Source organism: Phocoena phocoena, chromosome 17, assembly GCF_963924675.1.
Source record: "Phocoena phocoena chromosome 17, mPhoPho1.1, whole genome shotgun sequence".
Lineage (NCBI taxonomy): Eukaryota > Metazoa > Chordata > Mammalia > Artiodactyla > Phocoenidae > Phocoena > Phocoena phocoena.
This window is the reverse complement of record NC_089235.1, coordinates 30299427-30323947: the sequence shown is the minus strand read 5'-3', so window position 1 is coordinate 30323947 and position 24521 is coordinate 30299427. Positions and strand designations below refer to the sequence as shown.

At 35.5% G+C, this 24521-nt stretch overlaps 1 protein-coding gene across 1 annotated transcript in view; it reads right to left on the bottom strand.

Moving 5' to 3' along the window:
• The window catches only part of CNBD1 (cyclic nucleotide binding domain containing 1), a 395795-nt gene that overhangs the window by 335444 nt on the left and 35830 nt on the right, over positions 1-24521 (bottom strand). Inside the window, 2 exon segments of the mRNA XM_065895139.1 lie at positions 6838-6996; positions 24117-24220. Of these exon segments, the coding sequence (XP_065751211.1) occupies positions 6838-6996; positions 24117-24220 (263 nt within the window).

The following is a 24521-nucleotide window of genomic DNA, read 5'->3' as shown; positions in this document are numbered from 1 at the left end:
CATAAAGATCTTCAGATGCCTCATTCTCTCAAAGGAAACATCTTTAATTGGAGAAAGTAGGAGAAAAAACATTTGGGCCAAGTTTTCTCAGAAGATCTTAAACTGCTTTTCACCGCTCATTTATAAATTTGTCTCTTCTCCTACACTTTCTACAGCCCCCACAAATACATATGCACAACACTTTTCTTCCCAGAAATTAGCCATTTATAAAGAAACCAATTATTTTTACCAAAGAAATCCATAATTGTATTTTTAAAGCTGGTGGTGTTATAGGCAATGTAATCAAATGTGAACATGTGAGAGCATTAAGTGAATTGCCCAGCATTCTCTTTGTTGGCAGTCAAGTTGAACAAGTAATCTAATATGCTTCCAGGAACATCAATTGAAAACTGTTCAGTTCGTCTTTTTTTTTTTTTTTTTAACATCTTTATTGGAGTATAATGCTTTACAACGTTGTGTTAGTTTCTGCTGTAAAACAAAGTGAACCAGCTATACATATACATATATCCCCACATTCCCTCTCTCTTGTGTCTCCCTCCCACCCTCCCTATTGCACCCTCTAGGTGGTCACAAAGCACTGAGTTGATCTCCCTGTGCTATGCAGCTTCTTCCCACTAGCTATCTATTTTACATTTGGTAGTGTGTATATGTTAATGCTACACTCTCACTTCATCTCAGCTTACCCTTCCCACTTCCCATGTTCTCAAGTCCATTCTCTATGTCTGTGTCTTTATTCCTATACTGCCCTTAGGTTCACCAGAACCATTTTTTTTTTTAAGATTCCATATATGTATGTTAGCATACAGTATTTGTTTTTCTCTTTCTTACTTTCTTAACTCTGTATGACAGATTCTATTTCCCTCTACCTCACTACAAATAACTCAATTTCATTTCTTTTTATGGCTGAGTAATATTTCATTGTATATATGTGCCACATCTTTATCCATTCATCTGTCACTGGACACTTAGGTTGCTTCCGTGTTCTGGCTACTGTAAATAGTGCTGCAGTGAACATTGTGGTACATGACTCTTTTTGAATTATGGTTTTCTCAGGGTACATGCCCAGTAGTGGGATTGCTGGGTCATATGGTAGTTCTATTTTTAGTTTTTTAAGGAACCTCCACACCGTTCTCCATAGTGGTTGTATAAATTTACATTCCCACCAACAGTGCAAGAGGGTTCCCTTTTTTCCACACCCTCTCCAACATTTTTTGTTTGTCAATTTTTTGATGATGGCCATTCTGACCCGTGTGAGGTGATACCTCATTGTAGTTTTGATTTGCATTTCTTTAATGATTAGTGATGCTGAGCATCTTATCAAGTGTTTGTTGGCAATCTGTATATCTTCTTTGGAGAAATGTCTACTTAGATCTTCTGCCAATTTTTTGATTGTGTTGTTTGGTTTTTTTTTGATATTGAGCTGCATGAGCTGCTTGTATATTTTGGAGATTAATCCTTTGTCAGTTGCTTCATTTGCAAATATTTTCTCTCATTCTGAGAGTTGTCTTATGACGCCGGGTATGGGCCTTACGCTCCAGCACCATCCATTATCAACTAGCTCATGTCTTTTAAAAAAAATAAATCAAATTCTACATGTCATATTGAACTCCCTAAAACAGAATTCAGGCCACAGTCATATCTTGCCTAGACCAATTCCATATAGTCTTCTGACAGGTCATCCCAAATCTCCTCCTGGCATTCACAATGGACTCTCCACACATGACCCATCACCATAATCAAAACACATAATTCCCATTTTGCCTATCACACCAAGATTAAAAATGTACCACAGCCTACAAGACCCTAAGTAGTGATCTGGTTCAGCTACTTCTTAAGCCTCATTTCCACCAACTCTTCCCCTCATTTAGGCACTTTCATAACACTGGCCTCCCTTGCTAATTTTTTTCAATTTGCAAAGCACATTGCCATCCTGAGCTCTTGCACTTGTGTTTCCTCTTCCTGGAATTCACTTCTCCAAGATATTTGACTCACTATCTCTCTCATTTCATTAAATTATCTGACTTCTCTAATCATTTCCATCATGCCCTATACACCTATTCAGCACTAGTTTTTGTTTCTAATACTTATCACTAACATAATATATATGTGTTTATTATCTCTCTTACATTAGAACATAAGCTCCCCATAAGGGCAAAAATATTTCCTGTTCACCACTGCAGTCCCAATACCAAGAGTATGTTCAGAAACATGTGGGAATACAAAAGTATATATTGAATTCATTAATAAATGAAAAATAAAATCAAAATTATTTATAAATTAAAATTCCAAGCCATATATTAATTCATTGCTTTTAATATTGTTTATTCATGATCCATTTCCCCTCTTTCTGAAATAGTTTCTCTTTTGAAATGCTATCTCTTACCAATTGAATATAACTTCAGTAAAAGTGTAAATTATAATGTACAGCCCCCATCAGCATTTATTCAAGAGGTGAGTATTGAAAACAAACTACAACAATCTGACTCCCTATCCTTGAAATTAAAGTGTGAGCCTAATAACCCCCAATCAAAAATCGTTGTACCTGATTGAGCCCAATGTTGTACCAATGCTGGAGAGGGTGTGGAGAGAAGGGAACCCTCCTACATTTTTGGTGGGAATGGAAATTGATACAGCCACTATGGAGAACGATATGGAGGTTTCTTAAAAAACTAAAACTAGAGCTACCATATGATGCTGTAATCCCACTCCTGCGCATATATTTGGAGAAAAACATGGTTCAAAAGGATACATGCACCCCAGTGATCATTGCAGCACTGTTTATGATAGCCAAGACATGGAAGCAACCTAAATATCCATTGACAGAGGAATGGATAAAGAAGATGTGATACATATATGCAGTGGAATATTACTCAGCCATTGAAAAGAATGAAATAATGCTATTTGCAGCAACATAGATGGACCTAGGGATTGTCATACTGAGTGAAGTAAGTCAGACAAAGAGAAATATTGTATGATATGCCTTATATGTGGAATCTAAAAAGAAGTGATACAAATGAACTTATTTACAAAACAGAAAGAGACTCACAGACTTAGAGAACAAAATTATGATTACCGGGGGGAAGGAAGGGGGTAAGGGATAGTCAGGGAATTTGGTATCAACATGTACACACTGCTATTTTTAAAATGGATAACCAAAAAGGACCTACTATAGAGCACAGGGAACTCTGCTCAATGTTATGTGGCAGCCTGGATGGGAGGGGAGTTTGGGGGAGAAAGCACACATGTATATGTATGGCTGAATCCCTATGCTGTACACCTGAATCTATCGAAACATTGTTAATTGGCTATATTCCAATATAAAATAAAAAGTTTAAAAATTAAAAAAAAGATATCCAGAGGTGCATATCATATCCAGCACCTAATACTTCTTCTCCATTTTGGGAGCTATCCAATATTCTTCCACAGGTTCCCCCTCTACCCCCTCCCTTTTTTTGGTTGTTTGTTTTAATTAGCCAGAATCAGTTTCTGTTGTTTACAATCCAAAATTTAACTAACACATATGGTAAGCTTATATTCAATCTGATATACCTCAAAATACAAAATTTAACAGAAAGTTTCTCAATTCTCTTTTTTCTCTCTCTCATCTCTCCCTCCCATTGTCTGTTCTCCACACACACTTCCCTATTACAGTGTACTGTAGTTACTCAAACACTTCCTCTCTAGTGACATCCCCCATACGTGCCCTTTGCAACAATTTTAATGTTTCGACATCATTTATCCTTCCTCTCATCTAGCACTGTTTACTCAGAGTTGCTGAACTGAAGTATAAGTTAAGAAGTAATCGATATGATTAAGCCAAAATAATCAAGTTATCAATAATCGATATTCTTAATCTTGTCAAGCATATTTGTATTTAAAAAGTGGCTACTGTTACTCAAAATTAATTTGTTAAAATTTCAAGTAGGGGGACTTCCCTGGTGGTTCAGTGGCTAATACTCCACGTTCCCAATGCAGGGGGCCCAGGTTCGATACCTGGTCAGAAAACTAGATCCCACATGCTGCTACTAAGAGTTTGCATGCTGCAACTAAAGATCCCTTGTGCCACAGCTAAGACCCAGTGCAGCCAAATAAATTTATTAATTAAATAAATACTTTAAAATGTTTTTCAAGGAGGATGACAAAGTGAAGAATTTTAGAGAGTATAAGGTAGTTACTTTTTTAAATGTATTCAATGACATCACTTAAGTCGTCTGTGGATCTGATCATGGTTCATTTAAAGATAAACAGAGGGCTTACAGACAAGACAACTTATCCATCAATTAAACAGATTTTAGTTGAACTACTTTTGTGTGAATACATAAAGCATACAGACCCATTACAAATGTGATTAACAGAGTCACAATGAGATTTATAATGTTACCAAATATGGCTAGCACATCCCCAAGGGGACCCTCAGTCACCTCTCCCTGCATTTTGGGGGGGTGGAGGCAAAAGCAATGATTTGTTTCTAACCAATAGACTATGGCAAAGGTGATGGAATATGAATGCCTTTAATTAGGTTATATAAGACATCATCTTAGCAGAATGAGAGATAGAGAGACAGAAACAAAGACATAGAGAGATTTTCCATTGCTGGTTTTGAAGATTTAAGCTTCTATGTTGTGAGAAGGTCTGAGAGAGAATGATATGGCAAGGACCTGCGTGACTTCTAGGAGCTAAGAAGAGCCCTCAACTAGAGCCAGGAAGAAAGTAAAGACCTCAGTCCTGGAACCAAAAGGAATTAAATTCTGCCAAGAACACGTGAGTTTGGAAGAGGACCTCATGCTCTGGAAAAGAATGTAGTCTGGCAGATACCTTGATTGAAGTCTTCTGAGACATGAACAGCTAAATTTTGTTCAGAGAGATAATAAATGTATGTTGTTTCAAGCCACTATATTTATGTAATTTGTTACACAGTAATAGTAAACAAATTCACTCACATACCAAGGAGACAAGAAGATAAAATTCATGTCTGTAGAACAGTCATAGATTGTGGATTTAGCACATTCATTGCTCTTTTACTTACTAGTTTATCATATCCACTTCAAAGCATTGATGTAAGGATTCAATCAGAAATCTTATGTGTAGATTTTAAGGCTTTGTGTGAATATTAAACATCTCATAAAAGTGAGTTTTCTCCTCTTTTACTCTGCTATTTAACTCAGTGGGTGTCACAGCCCCACTCATTGGCAGCAGTCAAAACCGTCATTCTGAAGAGTCACATTTGGATAATTCTGAGCCACTGAAAGTGGAAGCTTGCAGTACTTCAGGATCTCCTCTGCCCACCCACCCACTCATTGTGTCACATGTGAGTGAGGTGTGGGTTCTGAGGATTACCACTGTCCCAGCATCTATTGTTACAGTATTTGGAGACTGGTTGTTATATGGACTCCACTGAGGTCCACATCAGGATGTAGCAGTAACTTCTTTGTTCATTCTCCCTTGTGTTTAGATAACCTTCTACCATGACCCCTTTTCACTTCAGTCCATTGCTCACATGGTGCTTGGCTGTCATCCATTTCTTGTTTCCATCCTGACTTTAATGTAGATTTACTTCCTAGTATTTTGACACCTTGCTGGAGAACCATAGCCACTTGAGTTCCTCCTGCATCTAAGATAAGAACTTTTTGTTATCCAGAAACTGCTACCTTTTAATTTTCAGAAAGATGAGGATTGAAAATTCTGCAGCCCAGCACAATCTGAAATCAGCAGTGAGTGATTCATGGGTTTCTAGACACTTAAAATTTTTAATCCAGTACATTTTTTATTCAACATTATGGTTGACATTTCATTAAGAATGAAAATTGCTGTAGCATCCTATAGCTCCAATAACTTTTAGTGCTGTAGTGATTTTTCTAACAAGTATATTTTTAACACATTCACTGAACACATTCTAGTTAAATTTACTATTTTTTACAGCTTACCAGTTTAACTGTACCCCTGTATGGCAGGTGGTTATGATGTCCCTCTCTACAATTCCCTCACACATGCTTTCCTATAAAGTAACTAGTCTTTGCTGTATTTATTTATTGTCATTCTTATAAGTAAAAGCATCAGAAATCTGACCATTCTCAAAGTTTCTGGAAGCTCTGACCATATTTTCTCAAACTTGCAATTAAAATTGAAGAAAAGTACTTATGGCATAGAATTCATAGTGTATTTCTCTAAACATAAATACCAGGTTTTTCATTTGTCATCCACCCTACTGGTCTTTTAGCCTCATTTCTAGTATGATACTTTTACTTCTGGCTTTGTTTCTATTGTCAATCTCAATTCCAGTATCCAACACTGTTCCATGGTTTCCTTTCAACTTTAGTTGTATTCACAAATCCAATACCATCTCTAATAACCAGCCTCCACCCAGATTTAATCCCCCTTTTCTCCATCTTCATCTCCTTCAGACAGTTGTACCCCAGTCACAGCACAAAGCACTCTAGAAAATTAAAGAGAATATGATGTAAGTTTATTTAAAGGCTCTTTGTTGGGGAAGACAGTTTAAATTTGTGAAGGACTGCCTAACCATAAGTTAGTGAAATCTTAAACATAATTTTCGTTTAGCATAATCAGTAAATAACACCTATTTTGCTTGCAACTTAAAATTAAAATGATGTGCCACAATTGGATATAGTACCAACATATCTATTCTATGCCATGAAGACTGAATTGATGAAAATTGCACTCATCTAGAATCAGTCTCCAGTATTTCCAGCTCTCCTGAATCAATCATTAGTGCTAGTTTGTAAATAAAGTACACTTAGCTGCAAACAACTAACTTTTAAAAAAATCTATTCAAAAGAATTACTCAACTACAAGAATTAATATATTTAAAATACTTACAATTTCTTTAAGATAACCATGAATTCTACTAACTTCTCTTCAGATTTTTTTGGTCCATATAAAATATGGCCACCACGTGCTTTTTTAACATGGATAGATATGTTGTGAGAATCATCAGGTTGTTGGGGTTTACTTTCTGCTGTGCCTTCAGCAGGTTTTCTAAACAAGGAAGCATAATATTTTATGGTGTTGTGTTTTGTATAAAAATTGCTGACATGACTTTTTACTGTCAAGACTAGAAATGCACTGTTCTGAAGGAATTTGGCATTTTAATAATATATTCTTTCTCAATGCTTGTTTTTTTTCCAGTCATTAATAATGCAATTAAACACATATATAAAATATTTTCTGGGGCTTCCCTGGTGGTGCAGTAGTTGAGAGTCCGCGTGCCAATGCAGGGGACACGGGTTCATGCCCTAGTCCAGAAAGATCCCACATGCCGCGGAGCGGCTTGGGCCGTGAGCCACGGCCGCTGAGCCTGCACGTCCGGAGCCTGTGCTCCGCGACGGGAGAGGCCACAACAGTGAGAGGCCTGCGTACCGCAAAAAAAAAAAAAGAAAAAGAAAATATTTTCGATGTACAGAATTTCGTTATAGGTATTGTATAACAGTCCCAAGTGATTGAAACATCTTCCATAATAAATTAGGTGCATATATTTAGGGAAATATTTCAAGTCAATGGTCACCCTTCTTTTACACTCTTACAGTTGTTTTTCAGCGTTTTGTGGGTTTTTTGTTTTTTGGTTTTTTTTCGGTGTGCGGGCCTCTCACTGTTGTGGCCTCTCCCGTCGCGGAGCACAGGCTCCGGACGCGCAGTCTCAGCGGTCATGGCTCACGGGCCCAACCGCTCCGCGGCATGTGGGATCTTCCCGGACTGGGATACGAACCCGTGTCCCCTGCATCGGCAGGCGGACTCTCAACCACTGTGCCACCAAGGGAAGCCCCGGTTTTTGGGGGGTTTTTTGACACCAATGATAAAAGTAATTTTTTTAAACTTTTGTTTCCAACTGGTAAATTATGAATGTCTTGGAAGCAGTCACCATACTTCATTCTTGTGCTATAGTATATTACACAACTAAGTCCCTAAGAGATGTGTGAATGAATAACCATTTCCCATTTATCCTTCCAGCTCAGAGCTTTCCTATTAAGAGGTCACTAAAAACCTAAGGAAAAGCAATCTAACAAATGTTGTCCATCCTTAAGAAAAAAAATAGTGGAGGGGATGCTAAAAATCCAAATGATCATAGATTAGTCACCTTTAATTAATACATGAAAAGATTTTTTTAAGTTAAATATAAGATAAACATTATGTGGAATAACAATAACAATCATCACATTAACATCTACCTGAGTCCTTTTAAAAGTGCTATTATATTAAACATTATATACATATATCTCATTAACATTAACTAAGTGAAATAAACAATATGATCCTCAGTTTAATAAGGTGAGGAAATTGCAGCTTAAAGAGTTTATATAATTTGTCTAACCACTCATATCCACTTTCCAGTAGAACTGGAAAGAGTTTTTTGCAATCTAAAGTTCACAGAATATTAAAACTTAATGGCAAAACTTACTTATCTGATATATACAGAAGAAAAGATACTTTAGCATAACTTACAAAGATAAATTAAGAGCCAAAATCCATTTCCCCTTATACCACTTTCACAGAAGCTCAGCGATTCTATCCATAGAGACCTAGGACACTATTTAAAACTCTATTCCCAGTTATGTCTATAAATAGTAAGTACAGTAAAGCTCAGCAGTGGTTAAGATTCAGATATAAAGCAATTGGCTGCTTTCCTCCACCCAGCTCTGATTCTCAAATGCAAATGGATAGAGTTCTTATCTTCTAGAGGAGAGAGGTCTGTGGACTGGAGGGCAAGGTAGAGGTAGATATAATAAGCTTTGTGAGGGAAATTTAGAAAGTGAGTCCCCATGGACCCAGTATTCTGGCTCAAGTTCATCATATTTGCCCAAGGCAAGAGATTCCTGGCATTCCTGCTTTTACATTGAAAATCACAAGGCAGCCAAAGGATTCAGAATAGTCCCCATTGATATTTAAGATACTTGAAGCCAAGCAGGTGATAACAAACCACCAAAAGCAACAGCAGGAAATAGATGGTCATATATATTAATTAATTAACTGATTGATTAAGCTGTATCCTATGCTCTTCGGGAAATGGTAGAAAATAATCCTCATCATTATATTTATATACTAAAACTAGCAACAATTCAATATATATAATCTAAAATTTTCAGTCATATAAAATTCAAAATCATTTTATGAGAGATTAATAAATGTGTAAGTTGCCAAGGCAAGTGGGAGTATAGGAGGTTGTGGACATGATTCACATCTTTTCTGGAGCTATGTTTGTAATCTCAGACTTCTCTATGTTTCTGTGTTTCACAATTACCTGTACCTTTAAATTTTTAGTGAAATTTTATACTGGGTAAATCTCTGATTCTCATAAGTCTAACTTGATAACTGAATCCTTTGGTTATTCTCAGACCTCTAAAGATTTTTTCTTTCATACAAGTCCTACTTGTTACATGATAAGATTGTTCCAAGATATGTAATATTTGCACTATTATGTTACTTGTATATATGTAATAATATTTCTGTAACCGATATGTTTAGGATTTTTAAAATAAAATTCAGTTTTATTGATCATTGTGGTAGCATAAACTATTTTTCTCTTTTCCTCAGTAATCAGCTACTTTAATAAGCTCTTTTTTTTTCAGTTGACCATCTTAAGGATTTTTTGGGTGGTAGATAAAAAGATGTAGATGAAAATAAATGGAAAGAAATTTATTGCTTTAAATGTATATAGTTTTTAAGAAAAAATAGTTGACTATGAGCTAAGGATTTATCTCAAAAAGTGAAAAAAGAAGAGCAACTTAACCCAAAATAAGTAGAAGTATATAAGTATATAATAAAATTGGAACAAACATATCTAATAAACTTGGCAAACCATTAGTCAAGTACAAAAAGAGAGAAGGCAGGAATAAATAATATCAGGAATGAAAAAGGAGACCTCATCACAGATCCCACAGAATAAAAGATTATACTATGAAAAATTTAGATGAAAGGAAAAAATAACTATGAAAGTACAAATTACCAAACTGACACAAGAAGAAATAAAAAATTTGAATTTTTCTAGATATTTTAAATAATATAACTATTAAATAAGAATCTCCTCACAAAGAAACTCACAGCCAAAGTGGCCTTACTGATAAATTCTACAAACTCTTAATAAATAAATAAAACCAAACACTTCAAGAAAATAGAAAAGTCATATATACTTTCTGTCTAGTTTTATGACATCAACATAATCTTGATATCAACATCTGGCAAGGATTTTACAAGAAACAAAAATTATAAGCCAATAACATGATGCAAAAATCTGGAGCAAAATATTAACAAACTGAATCCAGTGATAATTTTAAAAAATAATATAGCATAGCTTAGTTGAGGTGACACCAGGAATACTATTCCAGAAATGTTATTCAACACATTAACAGTACACAGGAGAAAAAAATCATTAATAACTAAATAATATTTAATATGATACAATATTCATTTGTAATCAAAATCTTAGCAAACTGAACACAAGTGAATTTTCTTAATATGACAAAAGTATTTGCAAAAACTACACTATTTAGAGTGAAATATTAAAACTTTGCCTCTGGAATCAAAAACAAAATTTGCATATTGTTCTAACCTATTTAATACTATAGTGGAAGTCCTGGGCATTAAAATTAATATAACTAAAGGTATAAGAATTGGAAAGGTCAAGTAAAGGTATTATTTTTTCAGATGACAAATTATATACATGGAAAATCCAAATGAATCTGCAGATACTAGAATCAATAAGAGAATTCAGTAAAGATGCTGAGTAAAAGTTTAATATACAAAACATCTATTGTATTTCTGTCTGTATGTTCCTTAATATCTAATGCAGGAAGGCACTAATAGAATAATCAGTCTTGTAAATGTGCTATTGAAAGATGTTAAAAGTGATATGAAGAATTTATACACATTGTGAAAACAACCATAGGGTGCTTATCAGAGTGTAAAAGCTGAGACATATAAGATGACAAAGAGTTAGACAAAAAATATTCCAGTAAGAAGCTAAAAGGAATTTTTCTGGAGAAGAAACTTCTAAAAATGCTAAATTTTACTCAAAAATATTTTTACCCTGCCATATAGGCATAGCCGCTGTTCAACAAATAAATATTCTCTATTAATCTATTCATACTTTTTTGGCATCACCATGTCCAATTATTTGTGAATTAATTTTTACTCCAAGTAAATGATATGGGTGCATGAAATTACTTATAGTATTGAATAGATACCATAGAACGCTAGTAATTTTGTAACTCTATTCCTTTCTCTGCTATCGACTTTTAACTATTTTTGGCATTGTTTTGCATGTAAGCATGAATCAAGACAATGGCATCAAACTAGTAGCATCTAATTCTTCATTGCCACACATTTGCAGTTTTAAAAAACCAGAAAAATAGTAATTTTACTTAATCTTAACCCTTTGACCCTTGAGTACACTTCTTTGTGATACTTTGCGTGACAAAATGAGAATTGCAGATAAAGTATTTTTGTGGCATTCTAAAGAAATTTTTGTCTCAAATAAAAGTGCTTCTACTACTGAGTTGCAAGCTGAATTATCCACTTTCTTCATTGTGCTGTATAGTTACTTGAAAGAACAACCAACCAGCTACAATAATTGACTTGAATATTTAGGATTTATTTTTTCAAAAATGAGTGAAGTGGGATTGTCAGTTCAAGGAAGATACAGCATTTGTTGCCAATGATAAAATGCAAGCTTTCAAGTGAAAATCAGAATTTTGGAAAACTTGTATTTACCTCTCTCTAAATTTGACAGCTTCCCAGTACATAAAGGCTTTTCTGATGAGATCAGTTGTGCTATTAACAATATCACAATTGTGTTTTTTACTAATATTACATAAAGAAACATACCTACATTTGCAAGATCTGCATAGTTCAATGGACCAATGTTTTCCAAATGACCAATGTATGTATTACAAAATCATACATTGTTGAAAGAGCCATTCATAGTGCAAAATATAGTTTTTATAGATAGCAATGTTTTGTTTGTTTTTTTGTTTTGTTTTGTTGCGGTACGCGGGCTTCTCACTGTTGTGGCCTCTCCCGTTGCGGAGCACAGGCTCCGGATGCGCAGGCTCAGTGGTCATGGCTCACAGGCCTAGCCGCTCCGTGGCATGTGGGATCTTCCCGGACCGGGGCACGAACCCGTGTCCCCTGCATCAGCAGGCGGACTCTCAACCACCGCGCCACCAGGGAAGCCCAATAGCAATGTTTTTTAATTGGTTGTATTCTAGATTTTTTTTTAATGCCTCAGTAAATTCAGGTGATAGCGATTAGCACTAGCACTAAGCAAAATAAAGTAAAATTTTGCATGCATTATCTCATCCATTCCTCCAACATCACTCTAAAGTATGTATTATTGTCCCCATTTTTAGATGAAGAGACTAAGATTCAAAGTTTAAGGTAATTTTCTTAAGGTACCATAATTGCCAAATTGCAGAACTGGAGTTCAAACCCAGATCTGATTAGTCCAGAGGCCATCACAAAACTTTATCCTCCATATATCCTCGCATCAGAGCTCTTACAAGCTTTTTTATCATTCTTCAAAATCCTTCTTTAATCCCCTCCACCACTTTTTGTAAATGCATATAAATTTTACTAAGTAGTAGTTAGAGCCAGATTAATATATGTACTCTTTCTTAAGATATTTTCTGTAGGATTCTTCAATCACTTTTTTAAGAAACTGAAGTCATCCTGACAGAAAAATAAAAATTAAATTCAGTCACTTCAAGTACACTAAGTTAACTCTATCTGTTGATTTTAGCTTAATTATCATTAATGCCAAACCAGGGAAATAACAATGGGTAAATCTCCACCCCCAGGATGAAAGCTGGTGAATTGCAGACTTCCTTTCGTGCTGAGCAAGAGTGCTGACTTTGTCCCACACATTGTCAACATACCCAAAGTTAAAATTGAGGAGGGTTGAAGGTAAGTTCCATTTTAAACTCTTGACAGTCAACATTGGAATCCTGTCATCTCTTATAATATAAGAAAGAATATTTTAAGGTTAGACAGAGGTAAGCAATATTTCCCTGGTTTCTACTAAATTAATGTACTTGACAAACTCAAAGTCCTCTTTTTCATTTCCAAAGAGAAATAGAAAATCCACAGTTAAAAACGAACAGTTGGACTTACATGTACTCTACAGAATAAAGGAGCAATACATTTTCCTGAATATATGACAAGCTATACAAATATGCAAGAAAGTTAAGTTGTTTGGAGAAGATTATTTCACAGATTTACCTCCTAAGGACTGATTGAAATCGAGCCCCAAATCAAAAACTTGGGATATTTAAAGACAACTTTTAATATAGCAGTATATTAACATATATTTATAAAATAATGATCAAATACCATGTTCTGCCTTTTCTTATAACCTAAATTCCCTCCAGTCACAATTCAATTCAGCGAACGCTTCTTGAACACCCAGCCCAAGCAGAGTTCATTGTGTTCATTATCTCAGCTCCCAGGTATGAATCATTTCCATTTTTCCATTTAATCACCCTACTTTTTCCACCCACAGAACATTGCTGAATTGGTCACACACTTGGATGATTACAAATCTGCGTTATCTAATTTTAACTGATCTTTGATTTTGCTCAGCATTCTTAAATTAGCTCTTTGTCAAGCTCTCATGCAGTCACCTCAATGGCTTTCATCTAGTTCCTTTTCCAGCCCCATTTCCACATTCTATAGACAGCCTTTCTTTCAGTACTAATGCTCTCTACCTGACCTATATATAGGAATTAATGATTATTATTGACTGTTGAGAAATAATGATAAACCCCCATTCTAGTTTTTCAGTTGTAGTGTCACTCAAGCTGAACCTAATTTTGATTGACTGATGATTGATTGATTTGTCTTTGCCAATATTTTGTTTAACACAGGTTTACTGCAGGAATTATAATAATTTCACAAGCCAATAGCATACAGGATAATGTCACTTTTTCTTTTTTTTTTTAAGTTGAGGATTTAAAAATATATATATTTATTTATTTTGGCTGCACCAGGTCTTAGTTGCGGCATGCAGGATCTTTTTTTTCAGTTGTGGCATGTGGGATCTAGTTCCCTGACCAAGGATCAAACTTAGACCCCCTGCATTGGGAGCACGGTGTCTTAGCCGCTGGACCACCACGGAAGTCCCAGAATAATGTCTCTTAAGAAGCCAATAAATAAATAATCTCCAAACTAATGACAAATTTTTTTAAAAGTCCAAATTTAGGTGAGGTGTACCTTTGTAACAGTTTGTTCCCAGGAGAGTTGGCTTAGTAAACCACAAGCTGAAGGCACAAAAGCAAAAGTCAAATGTTGCTGTTGGAGCGCACTGCTAGGGAACGAAGACTCAAGTGTTGACCGGCTAAATGATCTTGGTGGGGCCGCTGCACTGTTTTCACCGTTGCTGGTAAAATGTCTTACCCTGACAGGAAGCTAATGCCACAAGGTCTTCAGAGACCTATTTTGATGAGCAGAGTCGCCTTGCTGAGGCCAAACATTCTCAGATAGTCCTCACGATTCTAAGTATTTATAGTCTAAATCTCCCCTCACCATAGTTGCTTATTCATTTGTTCTTATTGATCAGCCCCCGGTGGTGCCCCTCAGCAGCTGAGCTACAGAGTGCTTCATCAGCAGCCTCAGATGTCCATGATGCTCTCCTGATGCAACACCTTCACTCTTATAGAAAAACAGCTTTCCTTATAAAAACAATTTCATTCTTAGATCAACTTTGATTTATTGAGGAGAAGAATTAAATGCAGAGAAAATATGGCCTGTGAATTTTCAGAATTTCTCTTTTGATTTTATATTAATCTCCTCAAGTAAGTCTTAACCCCATAGGACTAATCTAAGTAATGAATGGAACCCCTAATTTGGGGAAATGGAAGGACCAATTTAGAGACAGGGAGGCAAATTTCCTGCCAACAATGTTATACAACCTGGAAGAAACTCCAAACTTTCAACCATATCCTTTTGAACCATAAAACTGACTCCCTTTGAATCAAAGATGGCTTTTCTCCCTTAGTTGCATATGGTCTTTGATGAATAGGATTTATAAGACATCACCATCTACATTACTTCTTCAGCTGAACTCATAATTCCACCATGTCCACTACCTAACTCTTAACTGATGGTATCACATTTTTCCATTATTGGGATATTAGTCGGTAATTCCATGCAATACAGATGGTATCAGCAGGGATCTACTGGCCCCTTAAAATCTAAATAAGTTCCCATGAAAATTCATGCAAGTAGAAAGCTCTTCCTAAAATTTCAGCTATTTCCTAGGAGATTACATTCTGATGTTACCTCTGCCACTGTGCTTCTTCCTTAAATACTCTCTTTATTCCATGTCTTGTTTATGTAGAAGTAAAACCAACCTTTCTTATATCTCCTCAACAAAACTAAATTAAATTAAACCAAGTACTCAGAGCATTTGTAAGCATAGTAGAGTTCATTAAATGCTGGGGTTATCTTAGGTGTTTGTATCACATATGACGCAGGTACTTGAAATCCATTAATAGATATTTCTTTTCTTAAATGTCCTTACCCCCACATCCAGGACCAGTGGGTTCTCCTCACTCAGTGCACACCTTCCTTCAATTATTTCCTGGCTATTCTTGCTTCTTTTCTACCCCATTTTTGTCTGCCTTTCCTCACTCCTGGCTTGCTCCACAACTCCAAACCAGATTGCCTCTACCGGGCAGAGCACTCCAGCCCTCCTCAGCACCTACTCCCAGACACTTCGGGAAAGAAGCATGATAAAAGGTCCTTCCTTCTGGCAAAATCTATCATTCCTCAGTGGTAATCATAAACATAAATGGCATTTTTTTTTAGACTCAGGCTTAAAACTTTCTTGTTTCATTCCACTTTGATACAGGGAAATCCTATACATCTAGGCAATTTCTACAAATCACCATCACTTTGTTACAATAATGCCCAAGCCATCCAGAGTCTCATTTTTATGTCATAGTAAAGTCTTTAATTTGGGCCACAAATGATGACACCAGGGCATGGCTGAGGCAACCAGTTAGATTTCTATAAACTTTCCTCCTTTTCCCTTCATAGAATTCTCCTAAAGGTCAAAATATTGCTCCTGAACTGGCATGACAGTCTTTCATTTCTCCCTTGTATTTCTCTCTCCCCTTTCTTCCTTTCTTCTTTCTTTCCTTCTTTCCTTCTTCTCTCTTTCTCCTCTCTCTTTCTTGCCTTCCTTTCTTTCTCTTTCTCTACCTTCTTTCTCTTTTCTTCTTTCTTTTCTTTCTTCCTTTTTTCTTTCTTTCCTTCTTTCTTTCTTTCTTTCTTTCTTTCTTTCTTTCTTTCTTTCTTAATTTCTTTCCTTTCTCTCTCTCTCTTTCTTTCTTTCTTTCTTTCTTTCTTCCTTCCTTCCTTTCTTCCTTTCTTTCTTTCTTTCTTCCTTTCCTACTTTCTCCTCCTGCATCCCTCCCAGCCACCGTTTTCATCTTGGTGCCCATAGGGGAGATCACGGACAGGTTTTGAAAATACTGTTTTCAGGTTTCTGTTGACAACTACTAAACTGGGCAAATAGAGGATCAGCTAAGATAGCTTCACCAGCACTTGGATAATCAACAGTGTGAAGACTATTACATGCAGTTCTCTCTGCCTCAGAGACTCTTTTCCTTCTTCTTCTAGCCAACTCTTAACTTATTCTTGAATTTAAACATCCCTTCCTCAGGGATGCTTGCCCTGACCTTCCAGGACACCATCTGTGGTTAGTATAAGCACTTTCAGTGCAACCAGCCCCCAAACCTGTAATCACCTCTGACACCCGTTATGCTTCATTCATCTCCTCTTACTCAGGGCCTGTCAGTGCCACCAACCTGCACCTTCTGAGTACAGAGACCCTGACTGACCTATACTCAGCACATGATCACTGTTCAGAGTATATTAAGTAAATGAATAAATGAATAAGACTGTCTCATAAAGTTTCTTTCCAGAGTGTGTAAAATTTTACTTTTCTTTTTAGAATAAAATAGTGAAACAGAATTGTTCTAATTCTGACTTTTAAAAATACAGGGAACATCTCATTCAATAGATCTCAGAACTTCAGTGAAAATATGGGTTTTACAATCATAGCAAGAATAGTTCTATTTGTTCTAAAGTTAAATACATATTTTCCAAATAACCTATGGTTGATTATCCTGAGGCCAGATCCAAGCTGTTGCACATGGGTAATTTTGACAATGTTAGAGAACAAAATAGAGTCCAAAATCTCAGAAGAAAATCACAAGCAAAAAATCAATTTTTCAGAAAGATGTTTTTAAGTCAGTCTTTCAGAATCCATTTGTCTAGGTTTTCAGTTTCTTTATCTCCAAATATTCAACTCTAATTTCCAATATTTTCTTCACTTACACTTTTAGAGAGAATTTGTAATCCATCTAGGTAGTATATGTACTATACCAAATGATTGTTTTAAAATGTTTGAGAAAATATACATATTACAAAGTTCCACATCATTTCAACCCAGAACAAAGCCACTTGTTACTACTGCATTTAGATCTAGGAGTGAAATTCTAAGCTTCAATTCAAGCAGCTGGGATATCCTAGTCTCTTTAGAATCTAAAGTCCAAACCACTAATCTTTTTACTATCTCCACAGTTTTGCACTTTCCAGAATGTCATACAGTTGGAATTACACAGTATGTCCTTTTCAGGTTGGCTTCTTTCATTTAGTAATATGCATTTAAGTTTCCACTATGTCCTTTCATGCTTGATGGCTCTTTTTTTTTTAACACTAAATAATATTTCATTGTCTGATGTAGCACAGTTGGTTTAGCCATTCACCTACTGAAGGACATCTTGATTGCTTCCAGGTTTTGGCAACTATGAATAAAGTTGCTATAAATATTTGTGTGCCAGTTTTTGTGTGTACATAAGTTTCAACTTCTTTGGGTAAATGCCAAGGAATGTGATTGCTGAATTATGTGGTAAGAGTATGTTGAGTTTTGGAAGAAACCACCAAACTGGCTGTACCACTTTGCATTTTTACCAGCAATAAATGAGAGCTCTTGTTGCTCCACATTCTTGCCAGTATTTGGCATTGTCAGTGTTCTGGATTTTGGCCCGTCTAATAATTGTGTATCTCGTTGTTTCTACTTGTATCCCGATTGATACATGATGTAGACATCTATTTACATGAGGTTATTTTTGCTAGCATTACTCCATGAAATTTCATTTTTACAATGTCCTAATTAGATTTCCAAGTGCTTTTCTATTAAAGTTATGACAGATTCCATGTTAGATGTGTCATAACCCTGCCATCCTGAGATGTGATCATTTAGAATAACATAGTTTATAGAGACAGCAACCCCCGCAGCTTCTCATTGTTAAAGAACATTTTCCTCTGGCTCCTCTTTTTATGGATACAGTTTTGGTATTTTAATACTTAAGTAGATTAGTGGGATTTAATTTTATTTAAACCCTACCATGTACAAAGAAGACAACTTGCTTATTTTTTATAAAGAACCCAAGACTTTCCCGTAAGCTCGCAGATTCTCTTCCCCCAATGTCATCATATAGTGTCTGTCCCATTGATTTGAAACAGTTTGATTAAAATAACTTTGTTTTTTGTCAAGTAAATAAAGGTTCAGTCATGCCCATTTTCTTCCCAGTCCATTTCCTTTCTGAACTGGGTATCGGTGTATGTTGGGAGAGGTTGAGGTTGCTAATATGACCACTGTTGGAGAGAGAAGCTCCTCTTCCCTGTGAGCTGCCAGCTGATCATCATCATGTTCCTGTTGCAGAGTGGCTGCAGATCTATGCAGGCCCCTAGATTGGTATCTGTTGAGGAAAGACTGTATTTTTTGGCAACATCATTTGCTCTTGCTGACTACCTTTTCCTTGGGCATCCAGATTTCTACCTCAGCAGCCAGCTCTTCTCCTCTCCAGGATCCTACAACCCTTCAGTCCTATTAGCATTTCACTGTCTCCTCACCAGTGTTCACAGGAATTTCTGGACCTCATACATGCTAGACACAGGACGAGTGGAACAAATGGCATTAGCTCCAGGTTATCTCTCAGCATCTTCTCCATCAATGCTGTGCTATTATTCTCATTTCATGTTGAATGAAGCCCAATTTAGGTCTTACTGTAACAATAATTTTCAAGCATCATCTAGGACTATTTGTTTAAATAAATACTTAGGCTTTGGCTCCAAGTCAGGGATTCCAATTTAAAAAGTCTGGGTTGGAATGAGACCATGCACCAGTATTTTGTAAAAACTCTCCGGGTGACTCAAATGTGCAGTACAAGTTGTTTATCACTGCCTTACAGGATGCAGTTTCTTCAATAGCTATCTGGATGTTTCTTCAACACTCATATCCCCATGGAGAGGTTCATACCAAGGATGGGAGTAGATGAAGATCAACAATTCTCGAGCTTAGCTAACTTCCTCTGTTTCTATATCACTACTTTCCCCCAAGTGCCTACATTTTATATCTTCCTGCTTCTCAAAGTAGTATTTACCCTTCCCTTCTCTCTGAAACCATGATCGTGCATGGAGCTCAGGAATGGAAATGGTCATATTATTAGGACAATATATCAAAAGAGAATACAAAATATTATTTTCCTTACATCTGTCTCCCTAAAGTGTCTATAACATTAAATAGGAATTTTTATAAAAGTCAAGTAAGATATTAATAAGAATGCAGGCTTCCTTGAAAATATTTGAATTTCTATCCCCCTAAAAAAACACACCTTTAATAAATGTATCTTTTACATAGGTTTCCACAGTTCTGTGGATTCATATTATTTGTTTCTTCAGTTACTGTCATTTCCTTAAACTTCTTTTCCTCTGGAAATAAACTGATGTAAAAATGTATTGATTAAAAGTCTACTTATTTTCTTATTGTTTAAAAACACTTTTGAAGCAAGCAATGTAATGATTTTTTATTAATTTTTAATGGTGGTGATTGTTGCTTAACCTGTTTAAATAAAAAGGCAGAACTTCTTGAGAGATGGCATAAATCTATATAAAATAACACTGTCATCTATAGTCCATGATACCAGTGAAACAGTACAATTAAAAAGCTCTTTAAGTTCATAACTCTCAAGTAGGATAATGTTATCCTCTTTTTCTGAGTAAAAACTGAATACATTCAATGTTCAGAGAAAATTCCAAAGTCATGTTGCTGCTATTGGGTGAAATAAAAACTCAAATCCAAGTCTTCTGGTTCAAAATTCAGTGTTCTTTTTAAAACAATGTATCTATTTGATTTCCTGTATCTGTGAATATACCAAAAGTTCACTTTCTGTCTAGATGATCCACCAAAAAAATAAATTTTAGGTAATGATCACAGTTCCAAGCAGTCCTTGGTCTCATTCTTGTCATTTACTCACATTTTTTGCTCATGTAGAAATGTTTCCCTATGTCTCAGCCAGGTCTTCCATTTATTTTCATTAGTGTAGCATTGTTCCTAGTGGTTTTCTTTTTCTTTTTTTAACATCTTTATTGGAGTATAATTGCTTTACAATGAAGTGTTAGCTCCTGCTTTATAACAAAGTGAATCAGTTATACATATACATATGTTCCCATATCTCTTCCCTCTTGAGTCTCCCTCCCTCCCACCCTCCTTATCCCACCCCTCTAGGTGGTCACAAACCATCGAGCTGATCTCCCTGTGCTATGCGGCTGCTTCCCACTAGCTATCTATTTTACGTTTGGTATATATGTCCATGCCTCTCTCTCGTTTTGTCACAGCTTACCCTTCCCCCTCCCCATATCCTCAAATCTATTCTCTGGTAGGTCTGTGCCTTTATTCCTGTCTTACCCCTAGGTTCTTCATGACCTTTTTTTTTTTTTTTTCTTAGATTCCATCCATCTCACTACAAATAACTCAATTTCATTTCCTTTTATGGCTGAGTAATATTCCATTTTATATATGTGTCACATCTTCTTTATCCATTCATCTGTTGATGGATGGACACTTAGGTTGCTTCCATGTCCTGGCTATTGTAAATACAGCTGCAATGAACATTTTGGTACATGACTCTTTTTGAATTATGGTTTTCTCAGGGTATTAATGGTGTATGAAGCATTTCTTCTATTCTCCTTGCACACGACTGTCTTACTTCAATATTTAGCAAATGCGCTGGTATCAGGCATTCTCGCCAGCTGTCCACAGCCAAGCAGGTGCCATGCTTCAGTCTCACTATTGTATCTGTCACATGACATTTGAGTTAAATGAATTATAGAGTGTTGAATATGACAATGATAAGAGGTAAAAGTTGTTGAAGAATAATTTTAATAGAGCATGCATTTAGTGTCTACCAAGATTCATGTTTCCTCATCAATTTTATTCTACCAAACGTTTCTCTGAATTCCTGCAGCTCTATTTCCACCACCTGGGCATATATGGGTTTATCACATTACATGAGGGACCAGAGTAAGCCAAGATTAGAGGAAATCTACAATTTCTTGATATATTTTATGTAATTTTATTTTCATTCAGTTTAAGATATTTTTATTGCTACTTTAGAGCAGAGGCTTTTTTCTGGCTGAAAAAATATAAATGTTTTGTATTTCTTAACAGTCACATGACTGCACACATTACGTCTTTACCTGCATGATTTTGCTTTTACTATGGGACATGGATACTGAATTACATGAAAAGCCTTTTCATCATCTGTAGATATCATCATATAGTTCCTCCTTGAGCTACTAATATTATAAAATTTTAATAATAGCTTTTCTAATGAACCCAGTTTGTACTCATGAGATGAAGCCAACTTAACCATAATGTACAAATCTGCTAATAGACTACTGCATTATTTCATTTGCTAATATTTTATTTTGTATGTATGCCTATATACTCATAACTAAAATTGTTATTTCTTGTTTATGTTATTCTTGTTAAATTTTTACATCAGAGTTATACAGGCATGGCAAATATACAACCTATTTTTCATTTTCTATACTCCAAGGACATTAAGTTGCAGAGAAAATACCTTTTCTTGATATAAAACTTATAGGGATATCACTTGGACTATGGGTTTTTAATTTTTGCTTTTGTTCTTTTAGCTTCAAAAAATATTTCTGAAGAGTACTTTTTACAACTTCTATTTATACATAGTTATTTTTTATTTCTATCTTCTTGAATACAGTAGTACATATTTTTTAGAAAATGAACTAACAATATCTAGATTATTTCTAAGTTATATAAAGTATTCTATCATAATTTATAATTTTCTTAGTTTTCTCTGCATCATTTATTATGTTATCTTTTTCACTCCTAATAGTATTTTATCTTATTATGTTTATTATATAGGGCTAGTTGTTTATTTACGTTAGTGACAAAACTCAGGGAACTACATTTATTAATTAGTACCAGTTACCATACCACATAATTAAAATGCCTCCAAAATGATTGTATGAATTGAACCTTCCCTACCAATCTCTATTTCCTTGGCTGATCCTTTTTTTTTTTTTAACATCTTTATTGGAGGATAATTGCTTTACAATGGAGTGTTCGTTTCTGCTTTATAATAAAGTGAATCAGTTATACATATACATATGTCCCCATATCTCTTCCCTCTTGTGTCTCCCTCCCTCTCACCCTCCCTATCCCACCCCTCTAGGTGGTCACAAAGCACCGAGCTGATCTCCTTCTGCTATGCAGCTGCTTTCCACTAGCTATCTACTTTACATTTGGCAGTGTATATATGTCCATGCCACTCTCACTTTGTCCCAGCTTACCCTTCCCCCTCCCCATATCCTCAAGTCCATTCTCTAGTAGGTCTGCACCTTTATTCCTGTCTTGTCCCTAGGTTCTTCATGACCATTTTTTGTTTTTATAGATTCCATATATATGTGTTAGCATACGGTATTTGTTTTTCTCTTTCTGACTTACTTCACTCTGTATAACAGACTCTAGGTCCCTCCACCTCACTACAAATAACTCAATTTTGTTTCTTTTTATGGATGAGTAATATTCCATTGTATATATATGCCACATATTCTTTATTCATTCATCTGCTGATGGACACTTAGGTTGCTTCTATGTCCTGGTTATTGTAAATAGAGCTGCAATGAACATTTTGGTACATGACTCTTTTTGAATTATGGTTTTCTCAGGGTATATACTCAGTAATGGGATTGCTGGGTCATACAGTAGTTCTATTTTTAGTTTTTTAAGGAGCCTCCATATTGTTCCCCATAGTGGCTGTATCAATTTACATTCCCACCAACAGTGCAAGAGGACTCCCTTTTCTCCACACCCTCTCCAGCATTTATTGTTTGTGGATTTTTTGATGGCCATTCTGACTGGTGTGAGATGATATCTCATTGTAGTTTTGATTGCATTTCTCTAACGATTAATGATGTTGAGCATTCTTTCATGTGTTTGTTGGCAGTCTGTATAATTTCTTTGGAGAAATGTCTGTTTAGGTCTTCTGCCCATTTTGGATTGGGTTGTTTATTTGCTATTGAGCTGCATGAGTTGCTTGTAAATCTTTGAGATTAATCCTTTGTCAGTTGCTTCATCTGCAAATATTTTATCTCATTCTGAGGGTTGTCTTTTTGTCTTGCTTATGGCTTCCTTTGTTGTGCAAAACCTTTTAAGTTTCATTAGGTCCCATTTGTTTATTTTTGTTTTTATTTCCATTTCTCTAGGAGATGTGTCAAAAAGGATCTTGCTGTGATTTATGTCATAGAGTGTTCTACCTATGTTTTCCTCTAAGAGTTTTATAGTGTTTGGCCTTACATTTAGGTTTTTAATCCATTTTGAGTTTATTTTTGTGTATGGTGTTAAGGAGTGTTCTAACTTCATTCTTTCACATGTAGCTGTCCAGTTTTCCCAGCATCACTTATTGAAGAGGCTGTCTTTTCTCCACTGTATATTCTTGCCACCATTATCAAAGATAAGGTGACCATATGTGTGTGGGTTTATCTCTGGGCTTTCTATCCCATTCCATTGATCTATATTTCTGTTTTTGTGCCAGTACCATACTGTCTTGATTACTGTAGCTTTGTAGTTCCTTGGCTGATCCTTAACATGCAATACTGGGAACTGACCAAACACTTTCAGTGTTTGAGTTGCATTTGTTCTTCATGCACACACGTGTGTGAGCGCACACACACATGCACACACATACAACCTTGTTTTTAAAAGAAAACATCATTACCTTTTTCCTTCCTCTTTGAAAAGTTTAGGCAGTCTGGTTTTATTCTGCAAGAATATTTTAGGATATTGCTTCATAAATATATTGTGTGCTGATAGGATATTGGTCTGGCTTGAAAGACAGAGACAGAGAGACAAGAGAGAGAGACAGAGAGAGAGAAATTGCATTATAAGCATCATAAGAAAATAGCTTCTGAGGCAAAGATTTTTAACTCAATATATACAACTTAATTCTATACTATTTAGTCTAAAAAGAAAATGACAAAAATATGAAACATAAACATTTTATGCTTTAAAAATATCCACTATAAAAATTGTCTATAGTGTGTTTCAGTGAGAAATATTTTAAGAATATCAAATTCAGGACAATGTCAATTGTCAAAAATTTAATTTTTAAGTTGTCTTCTTA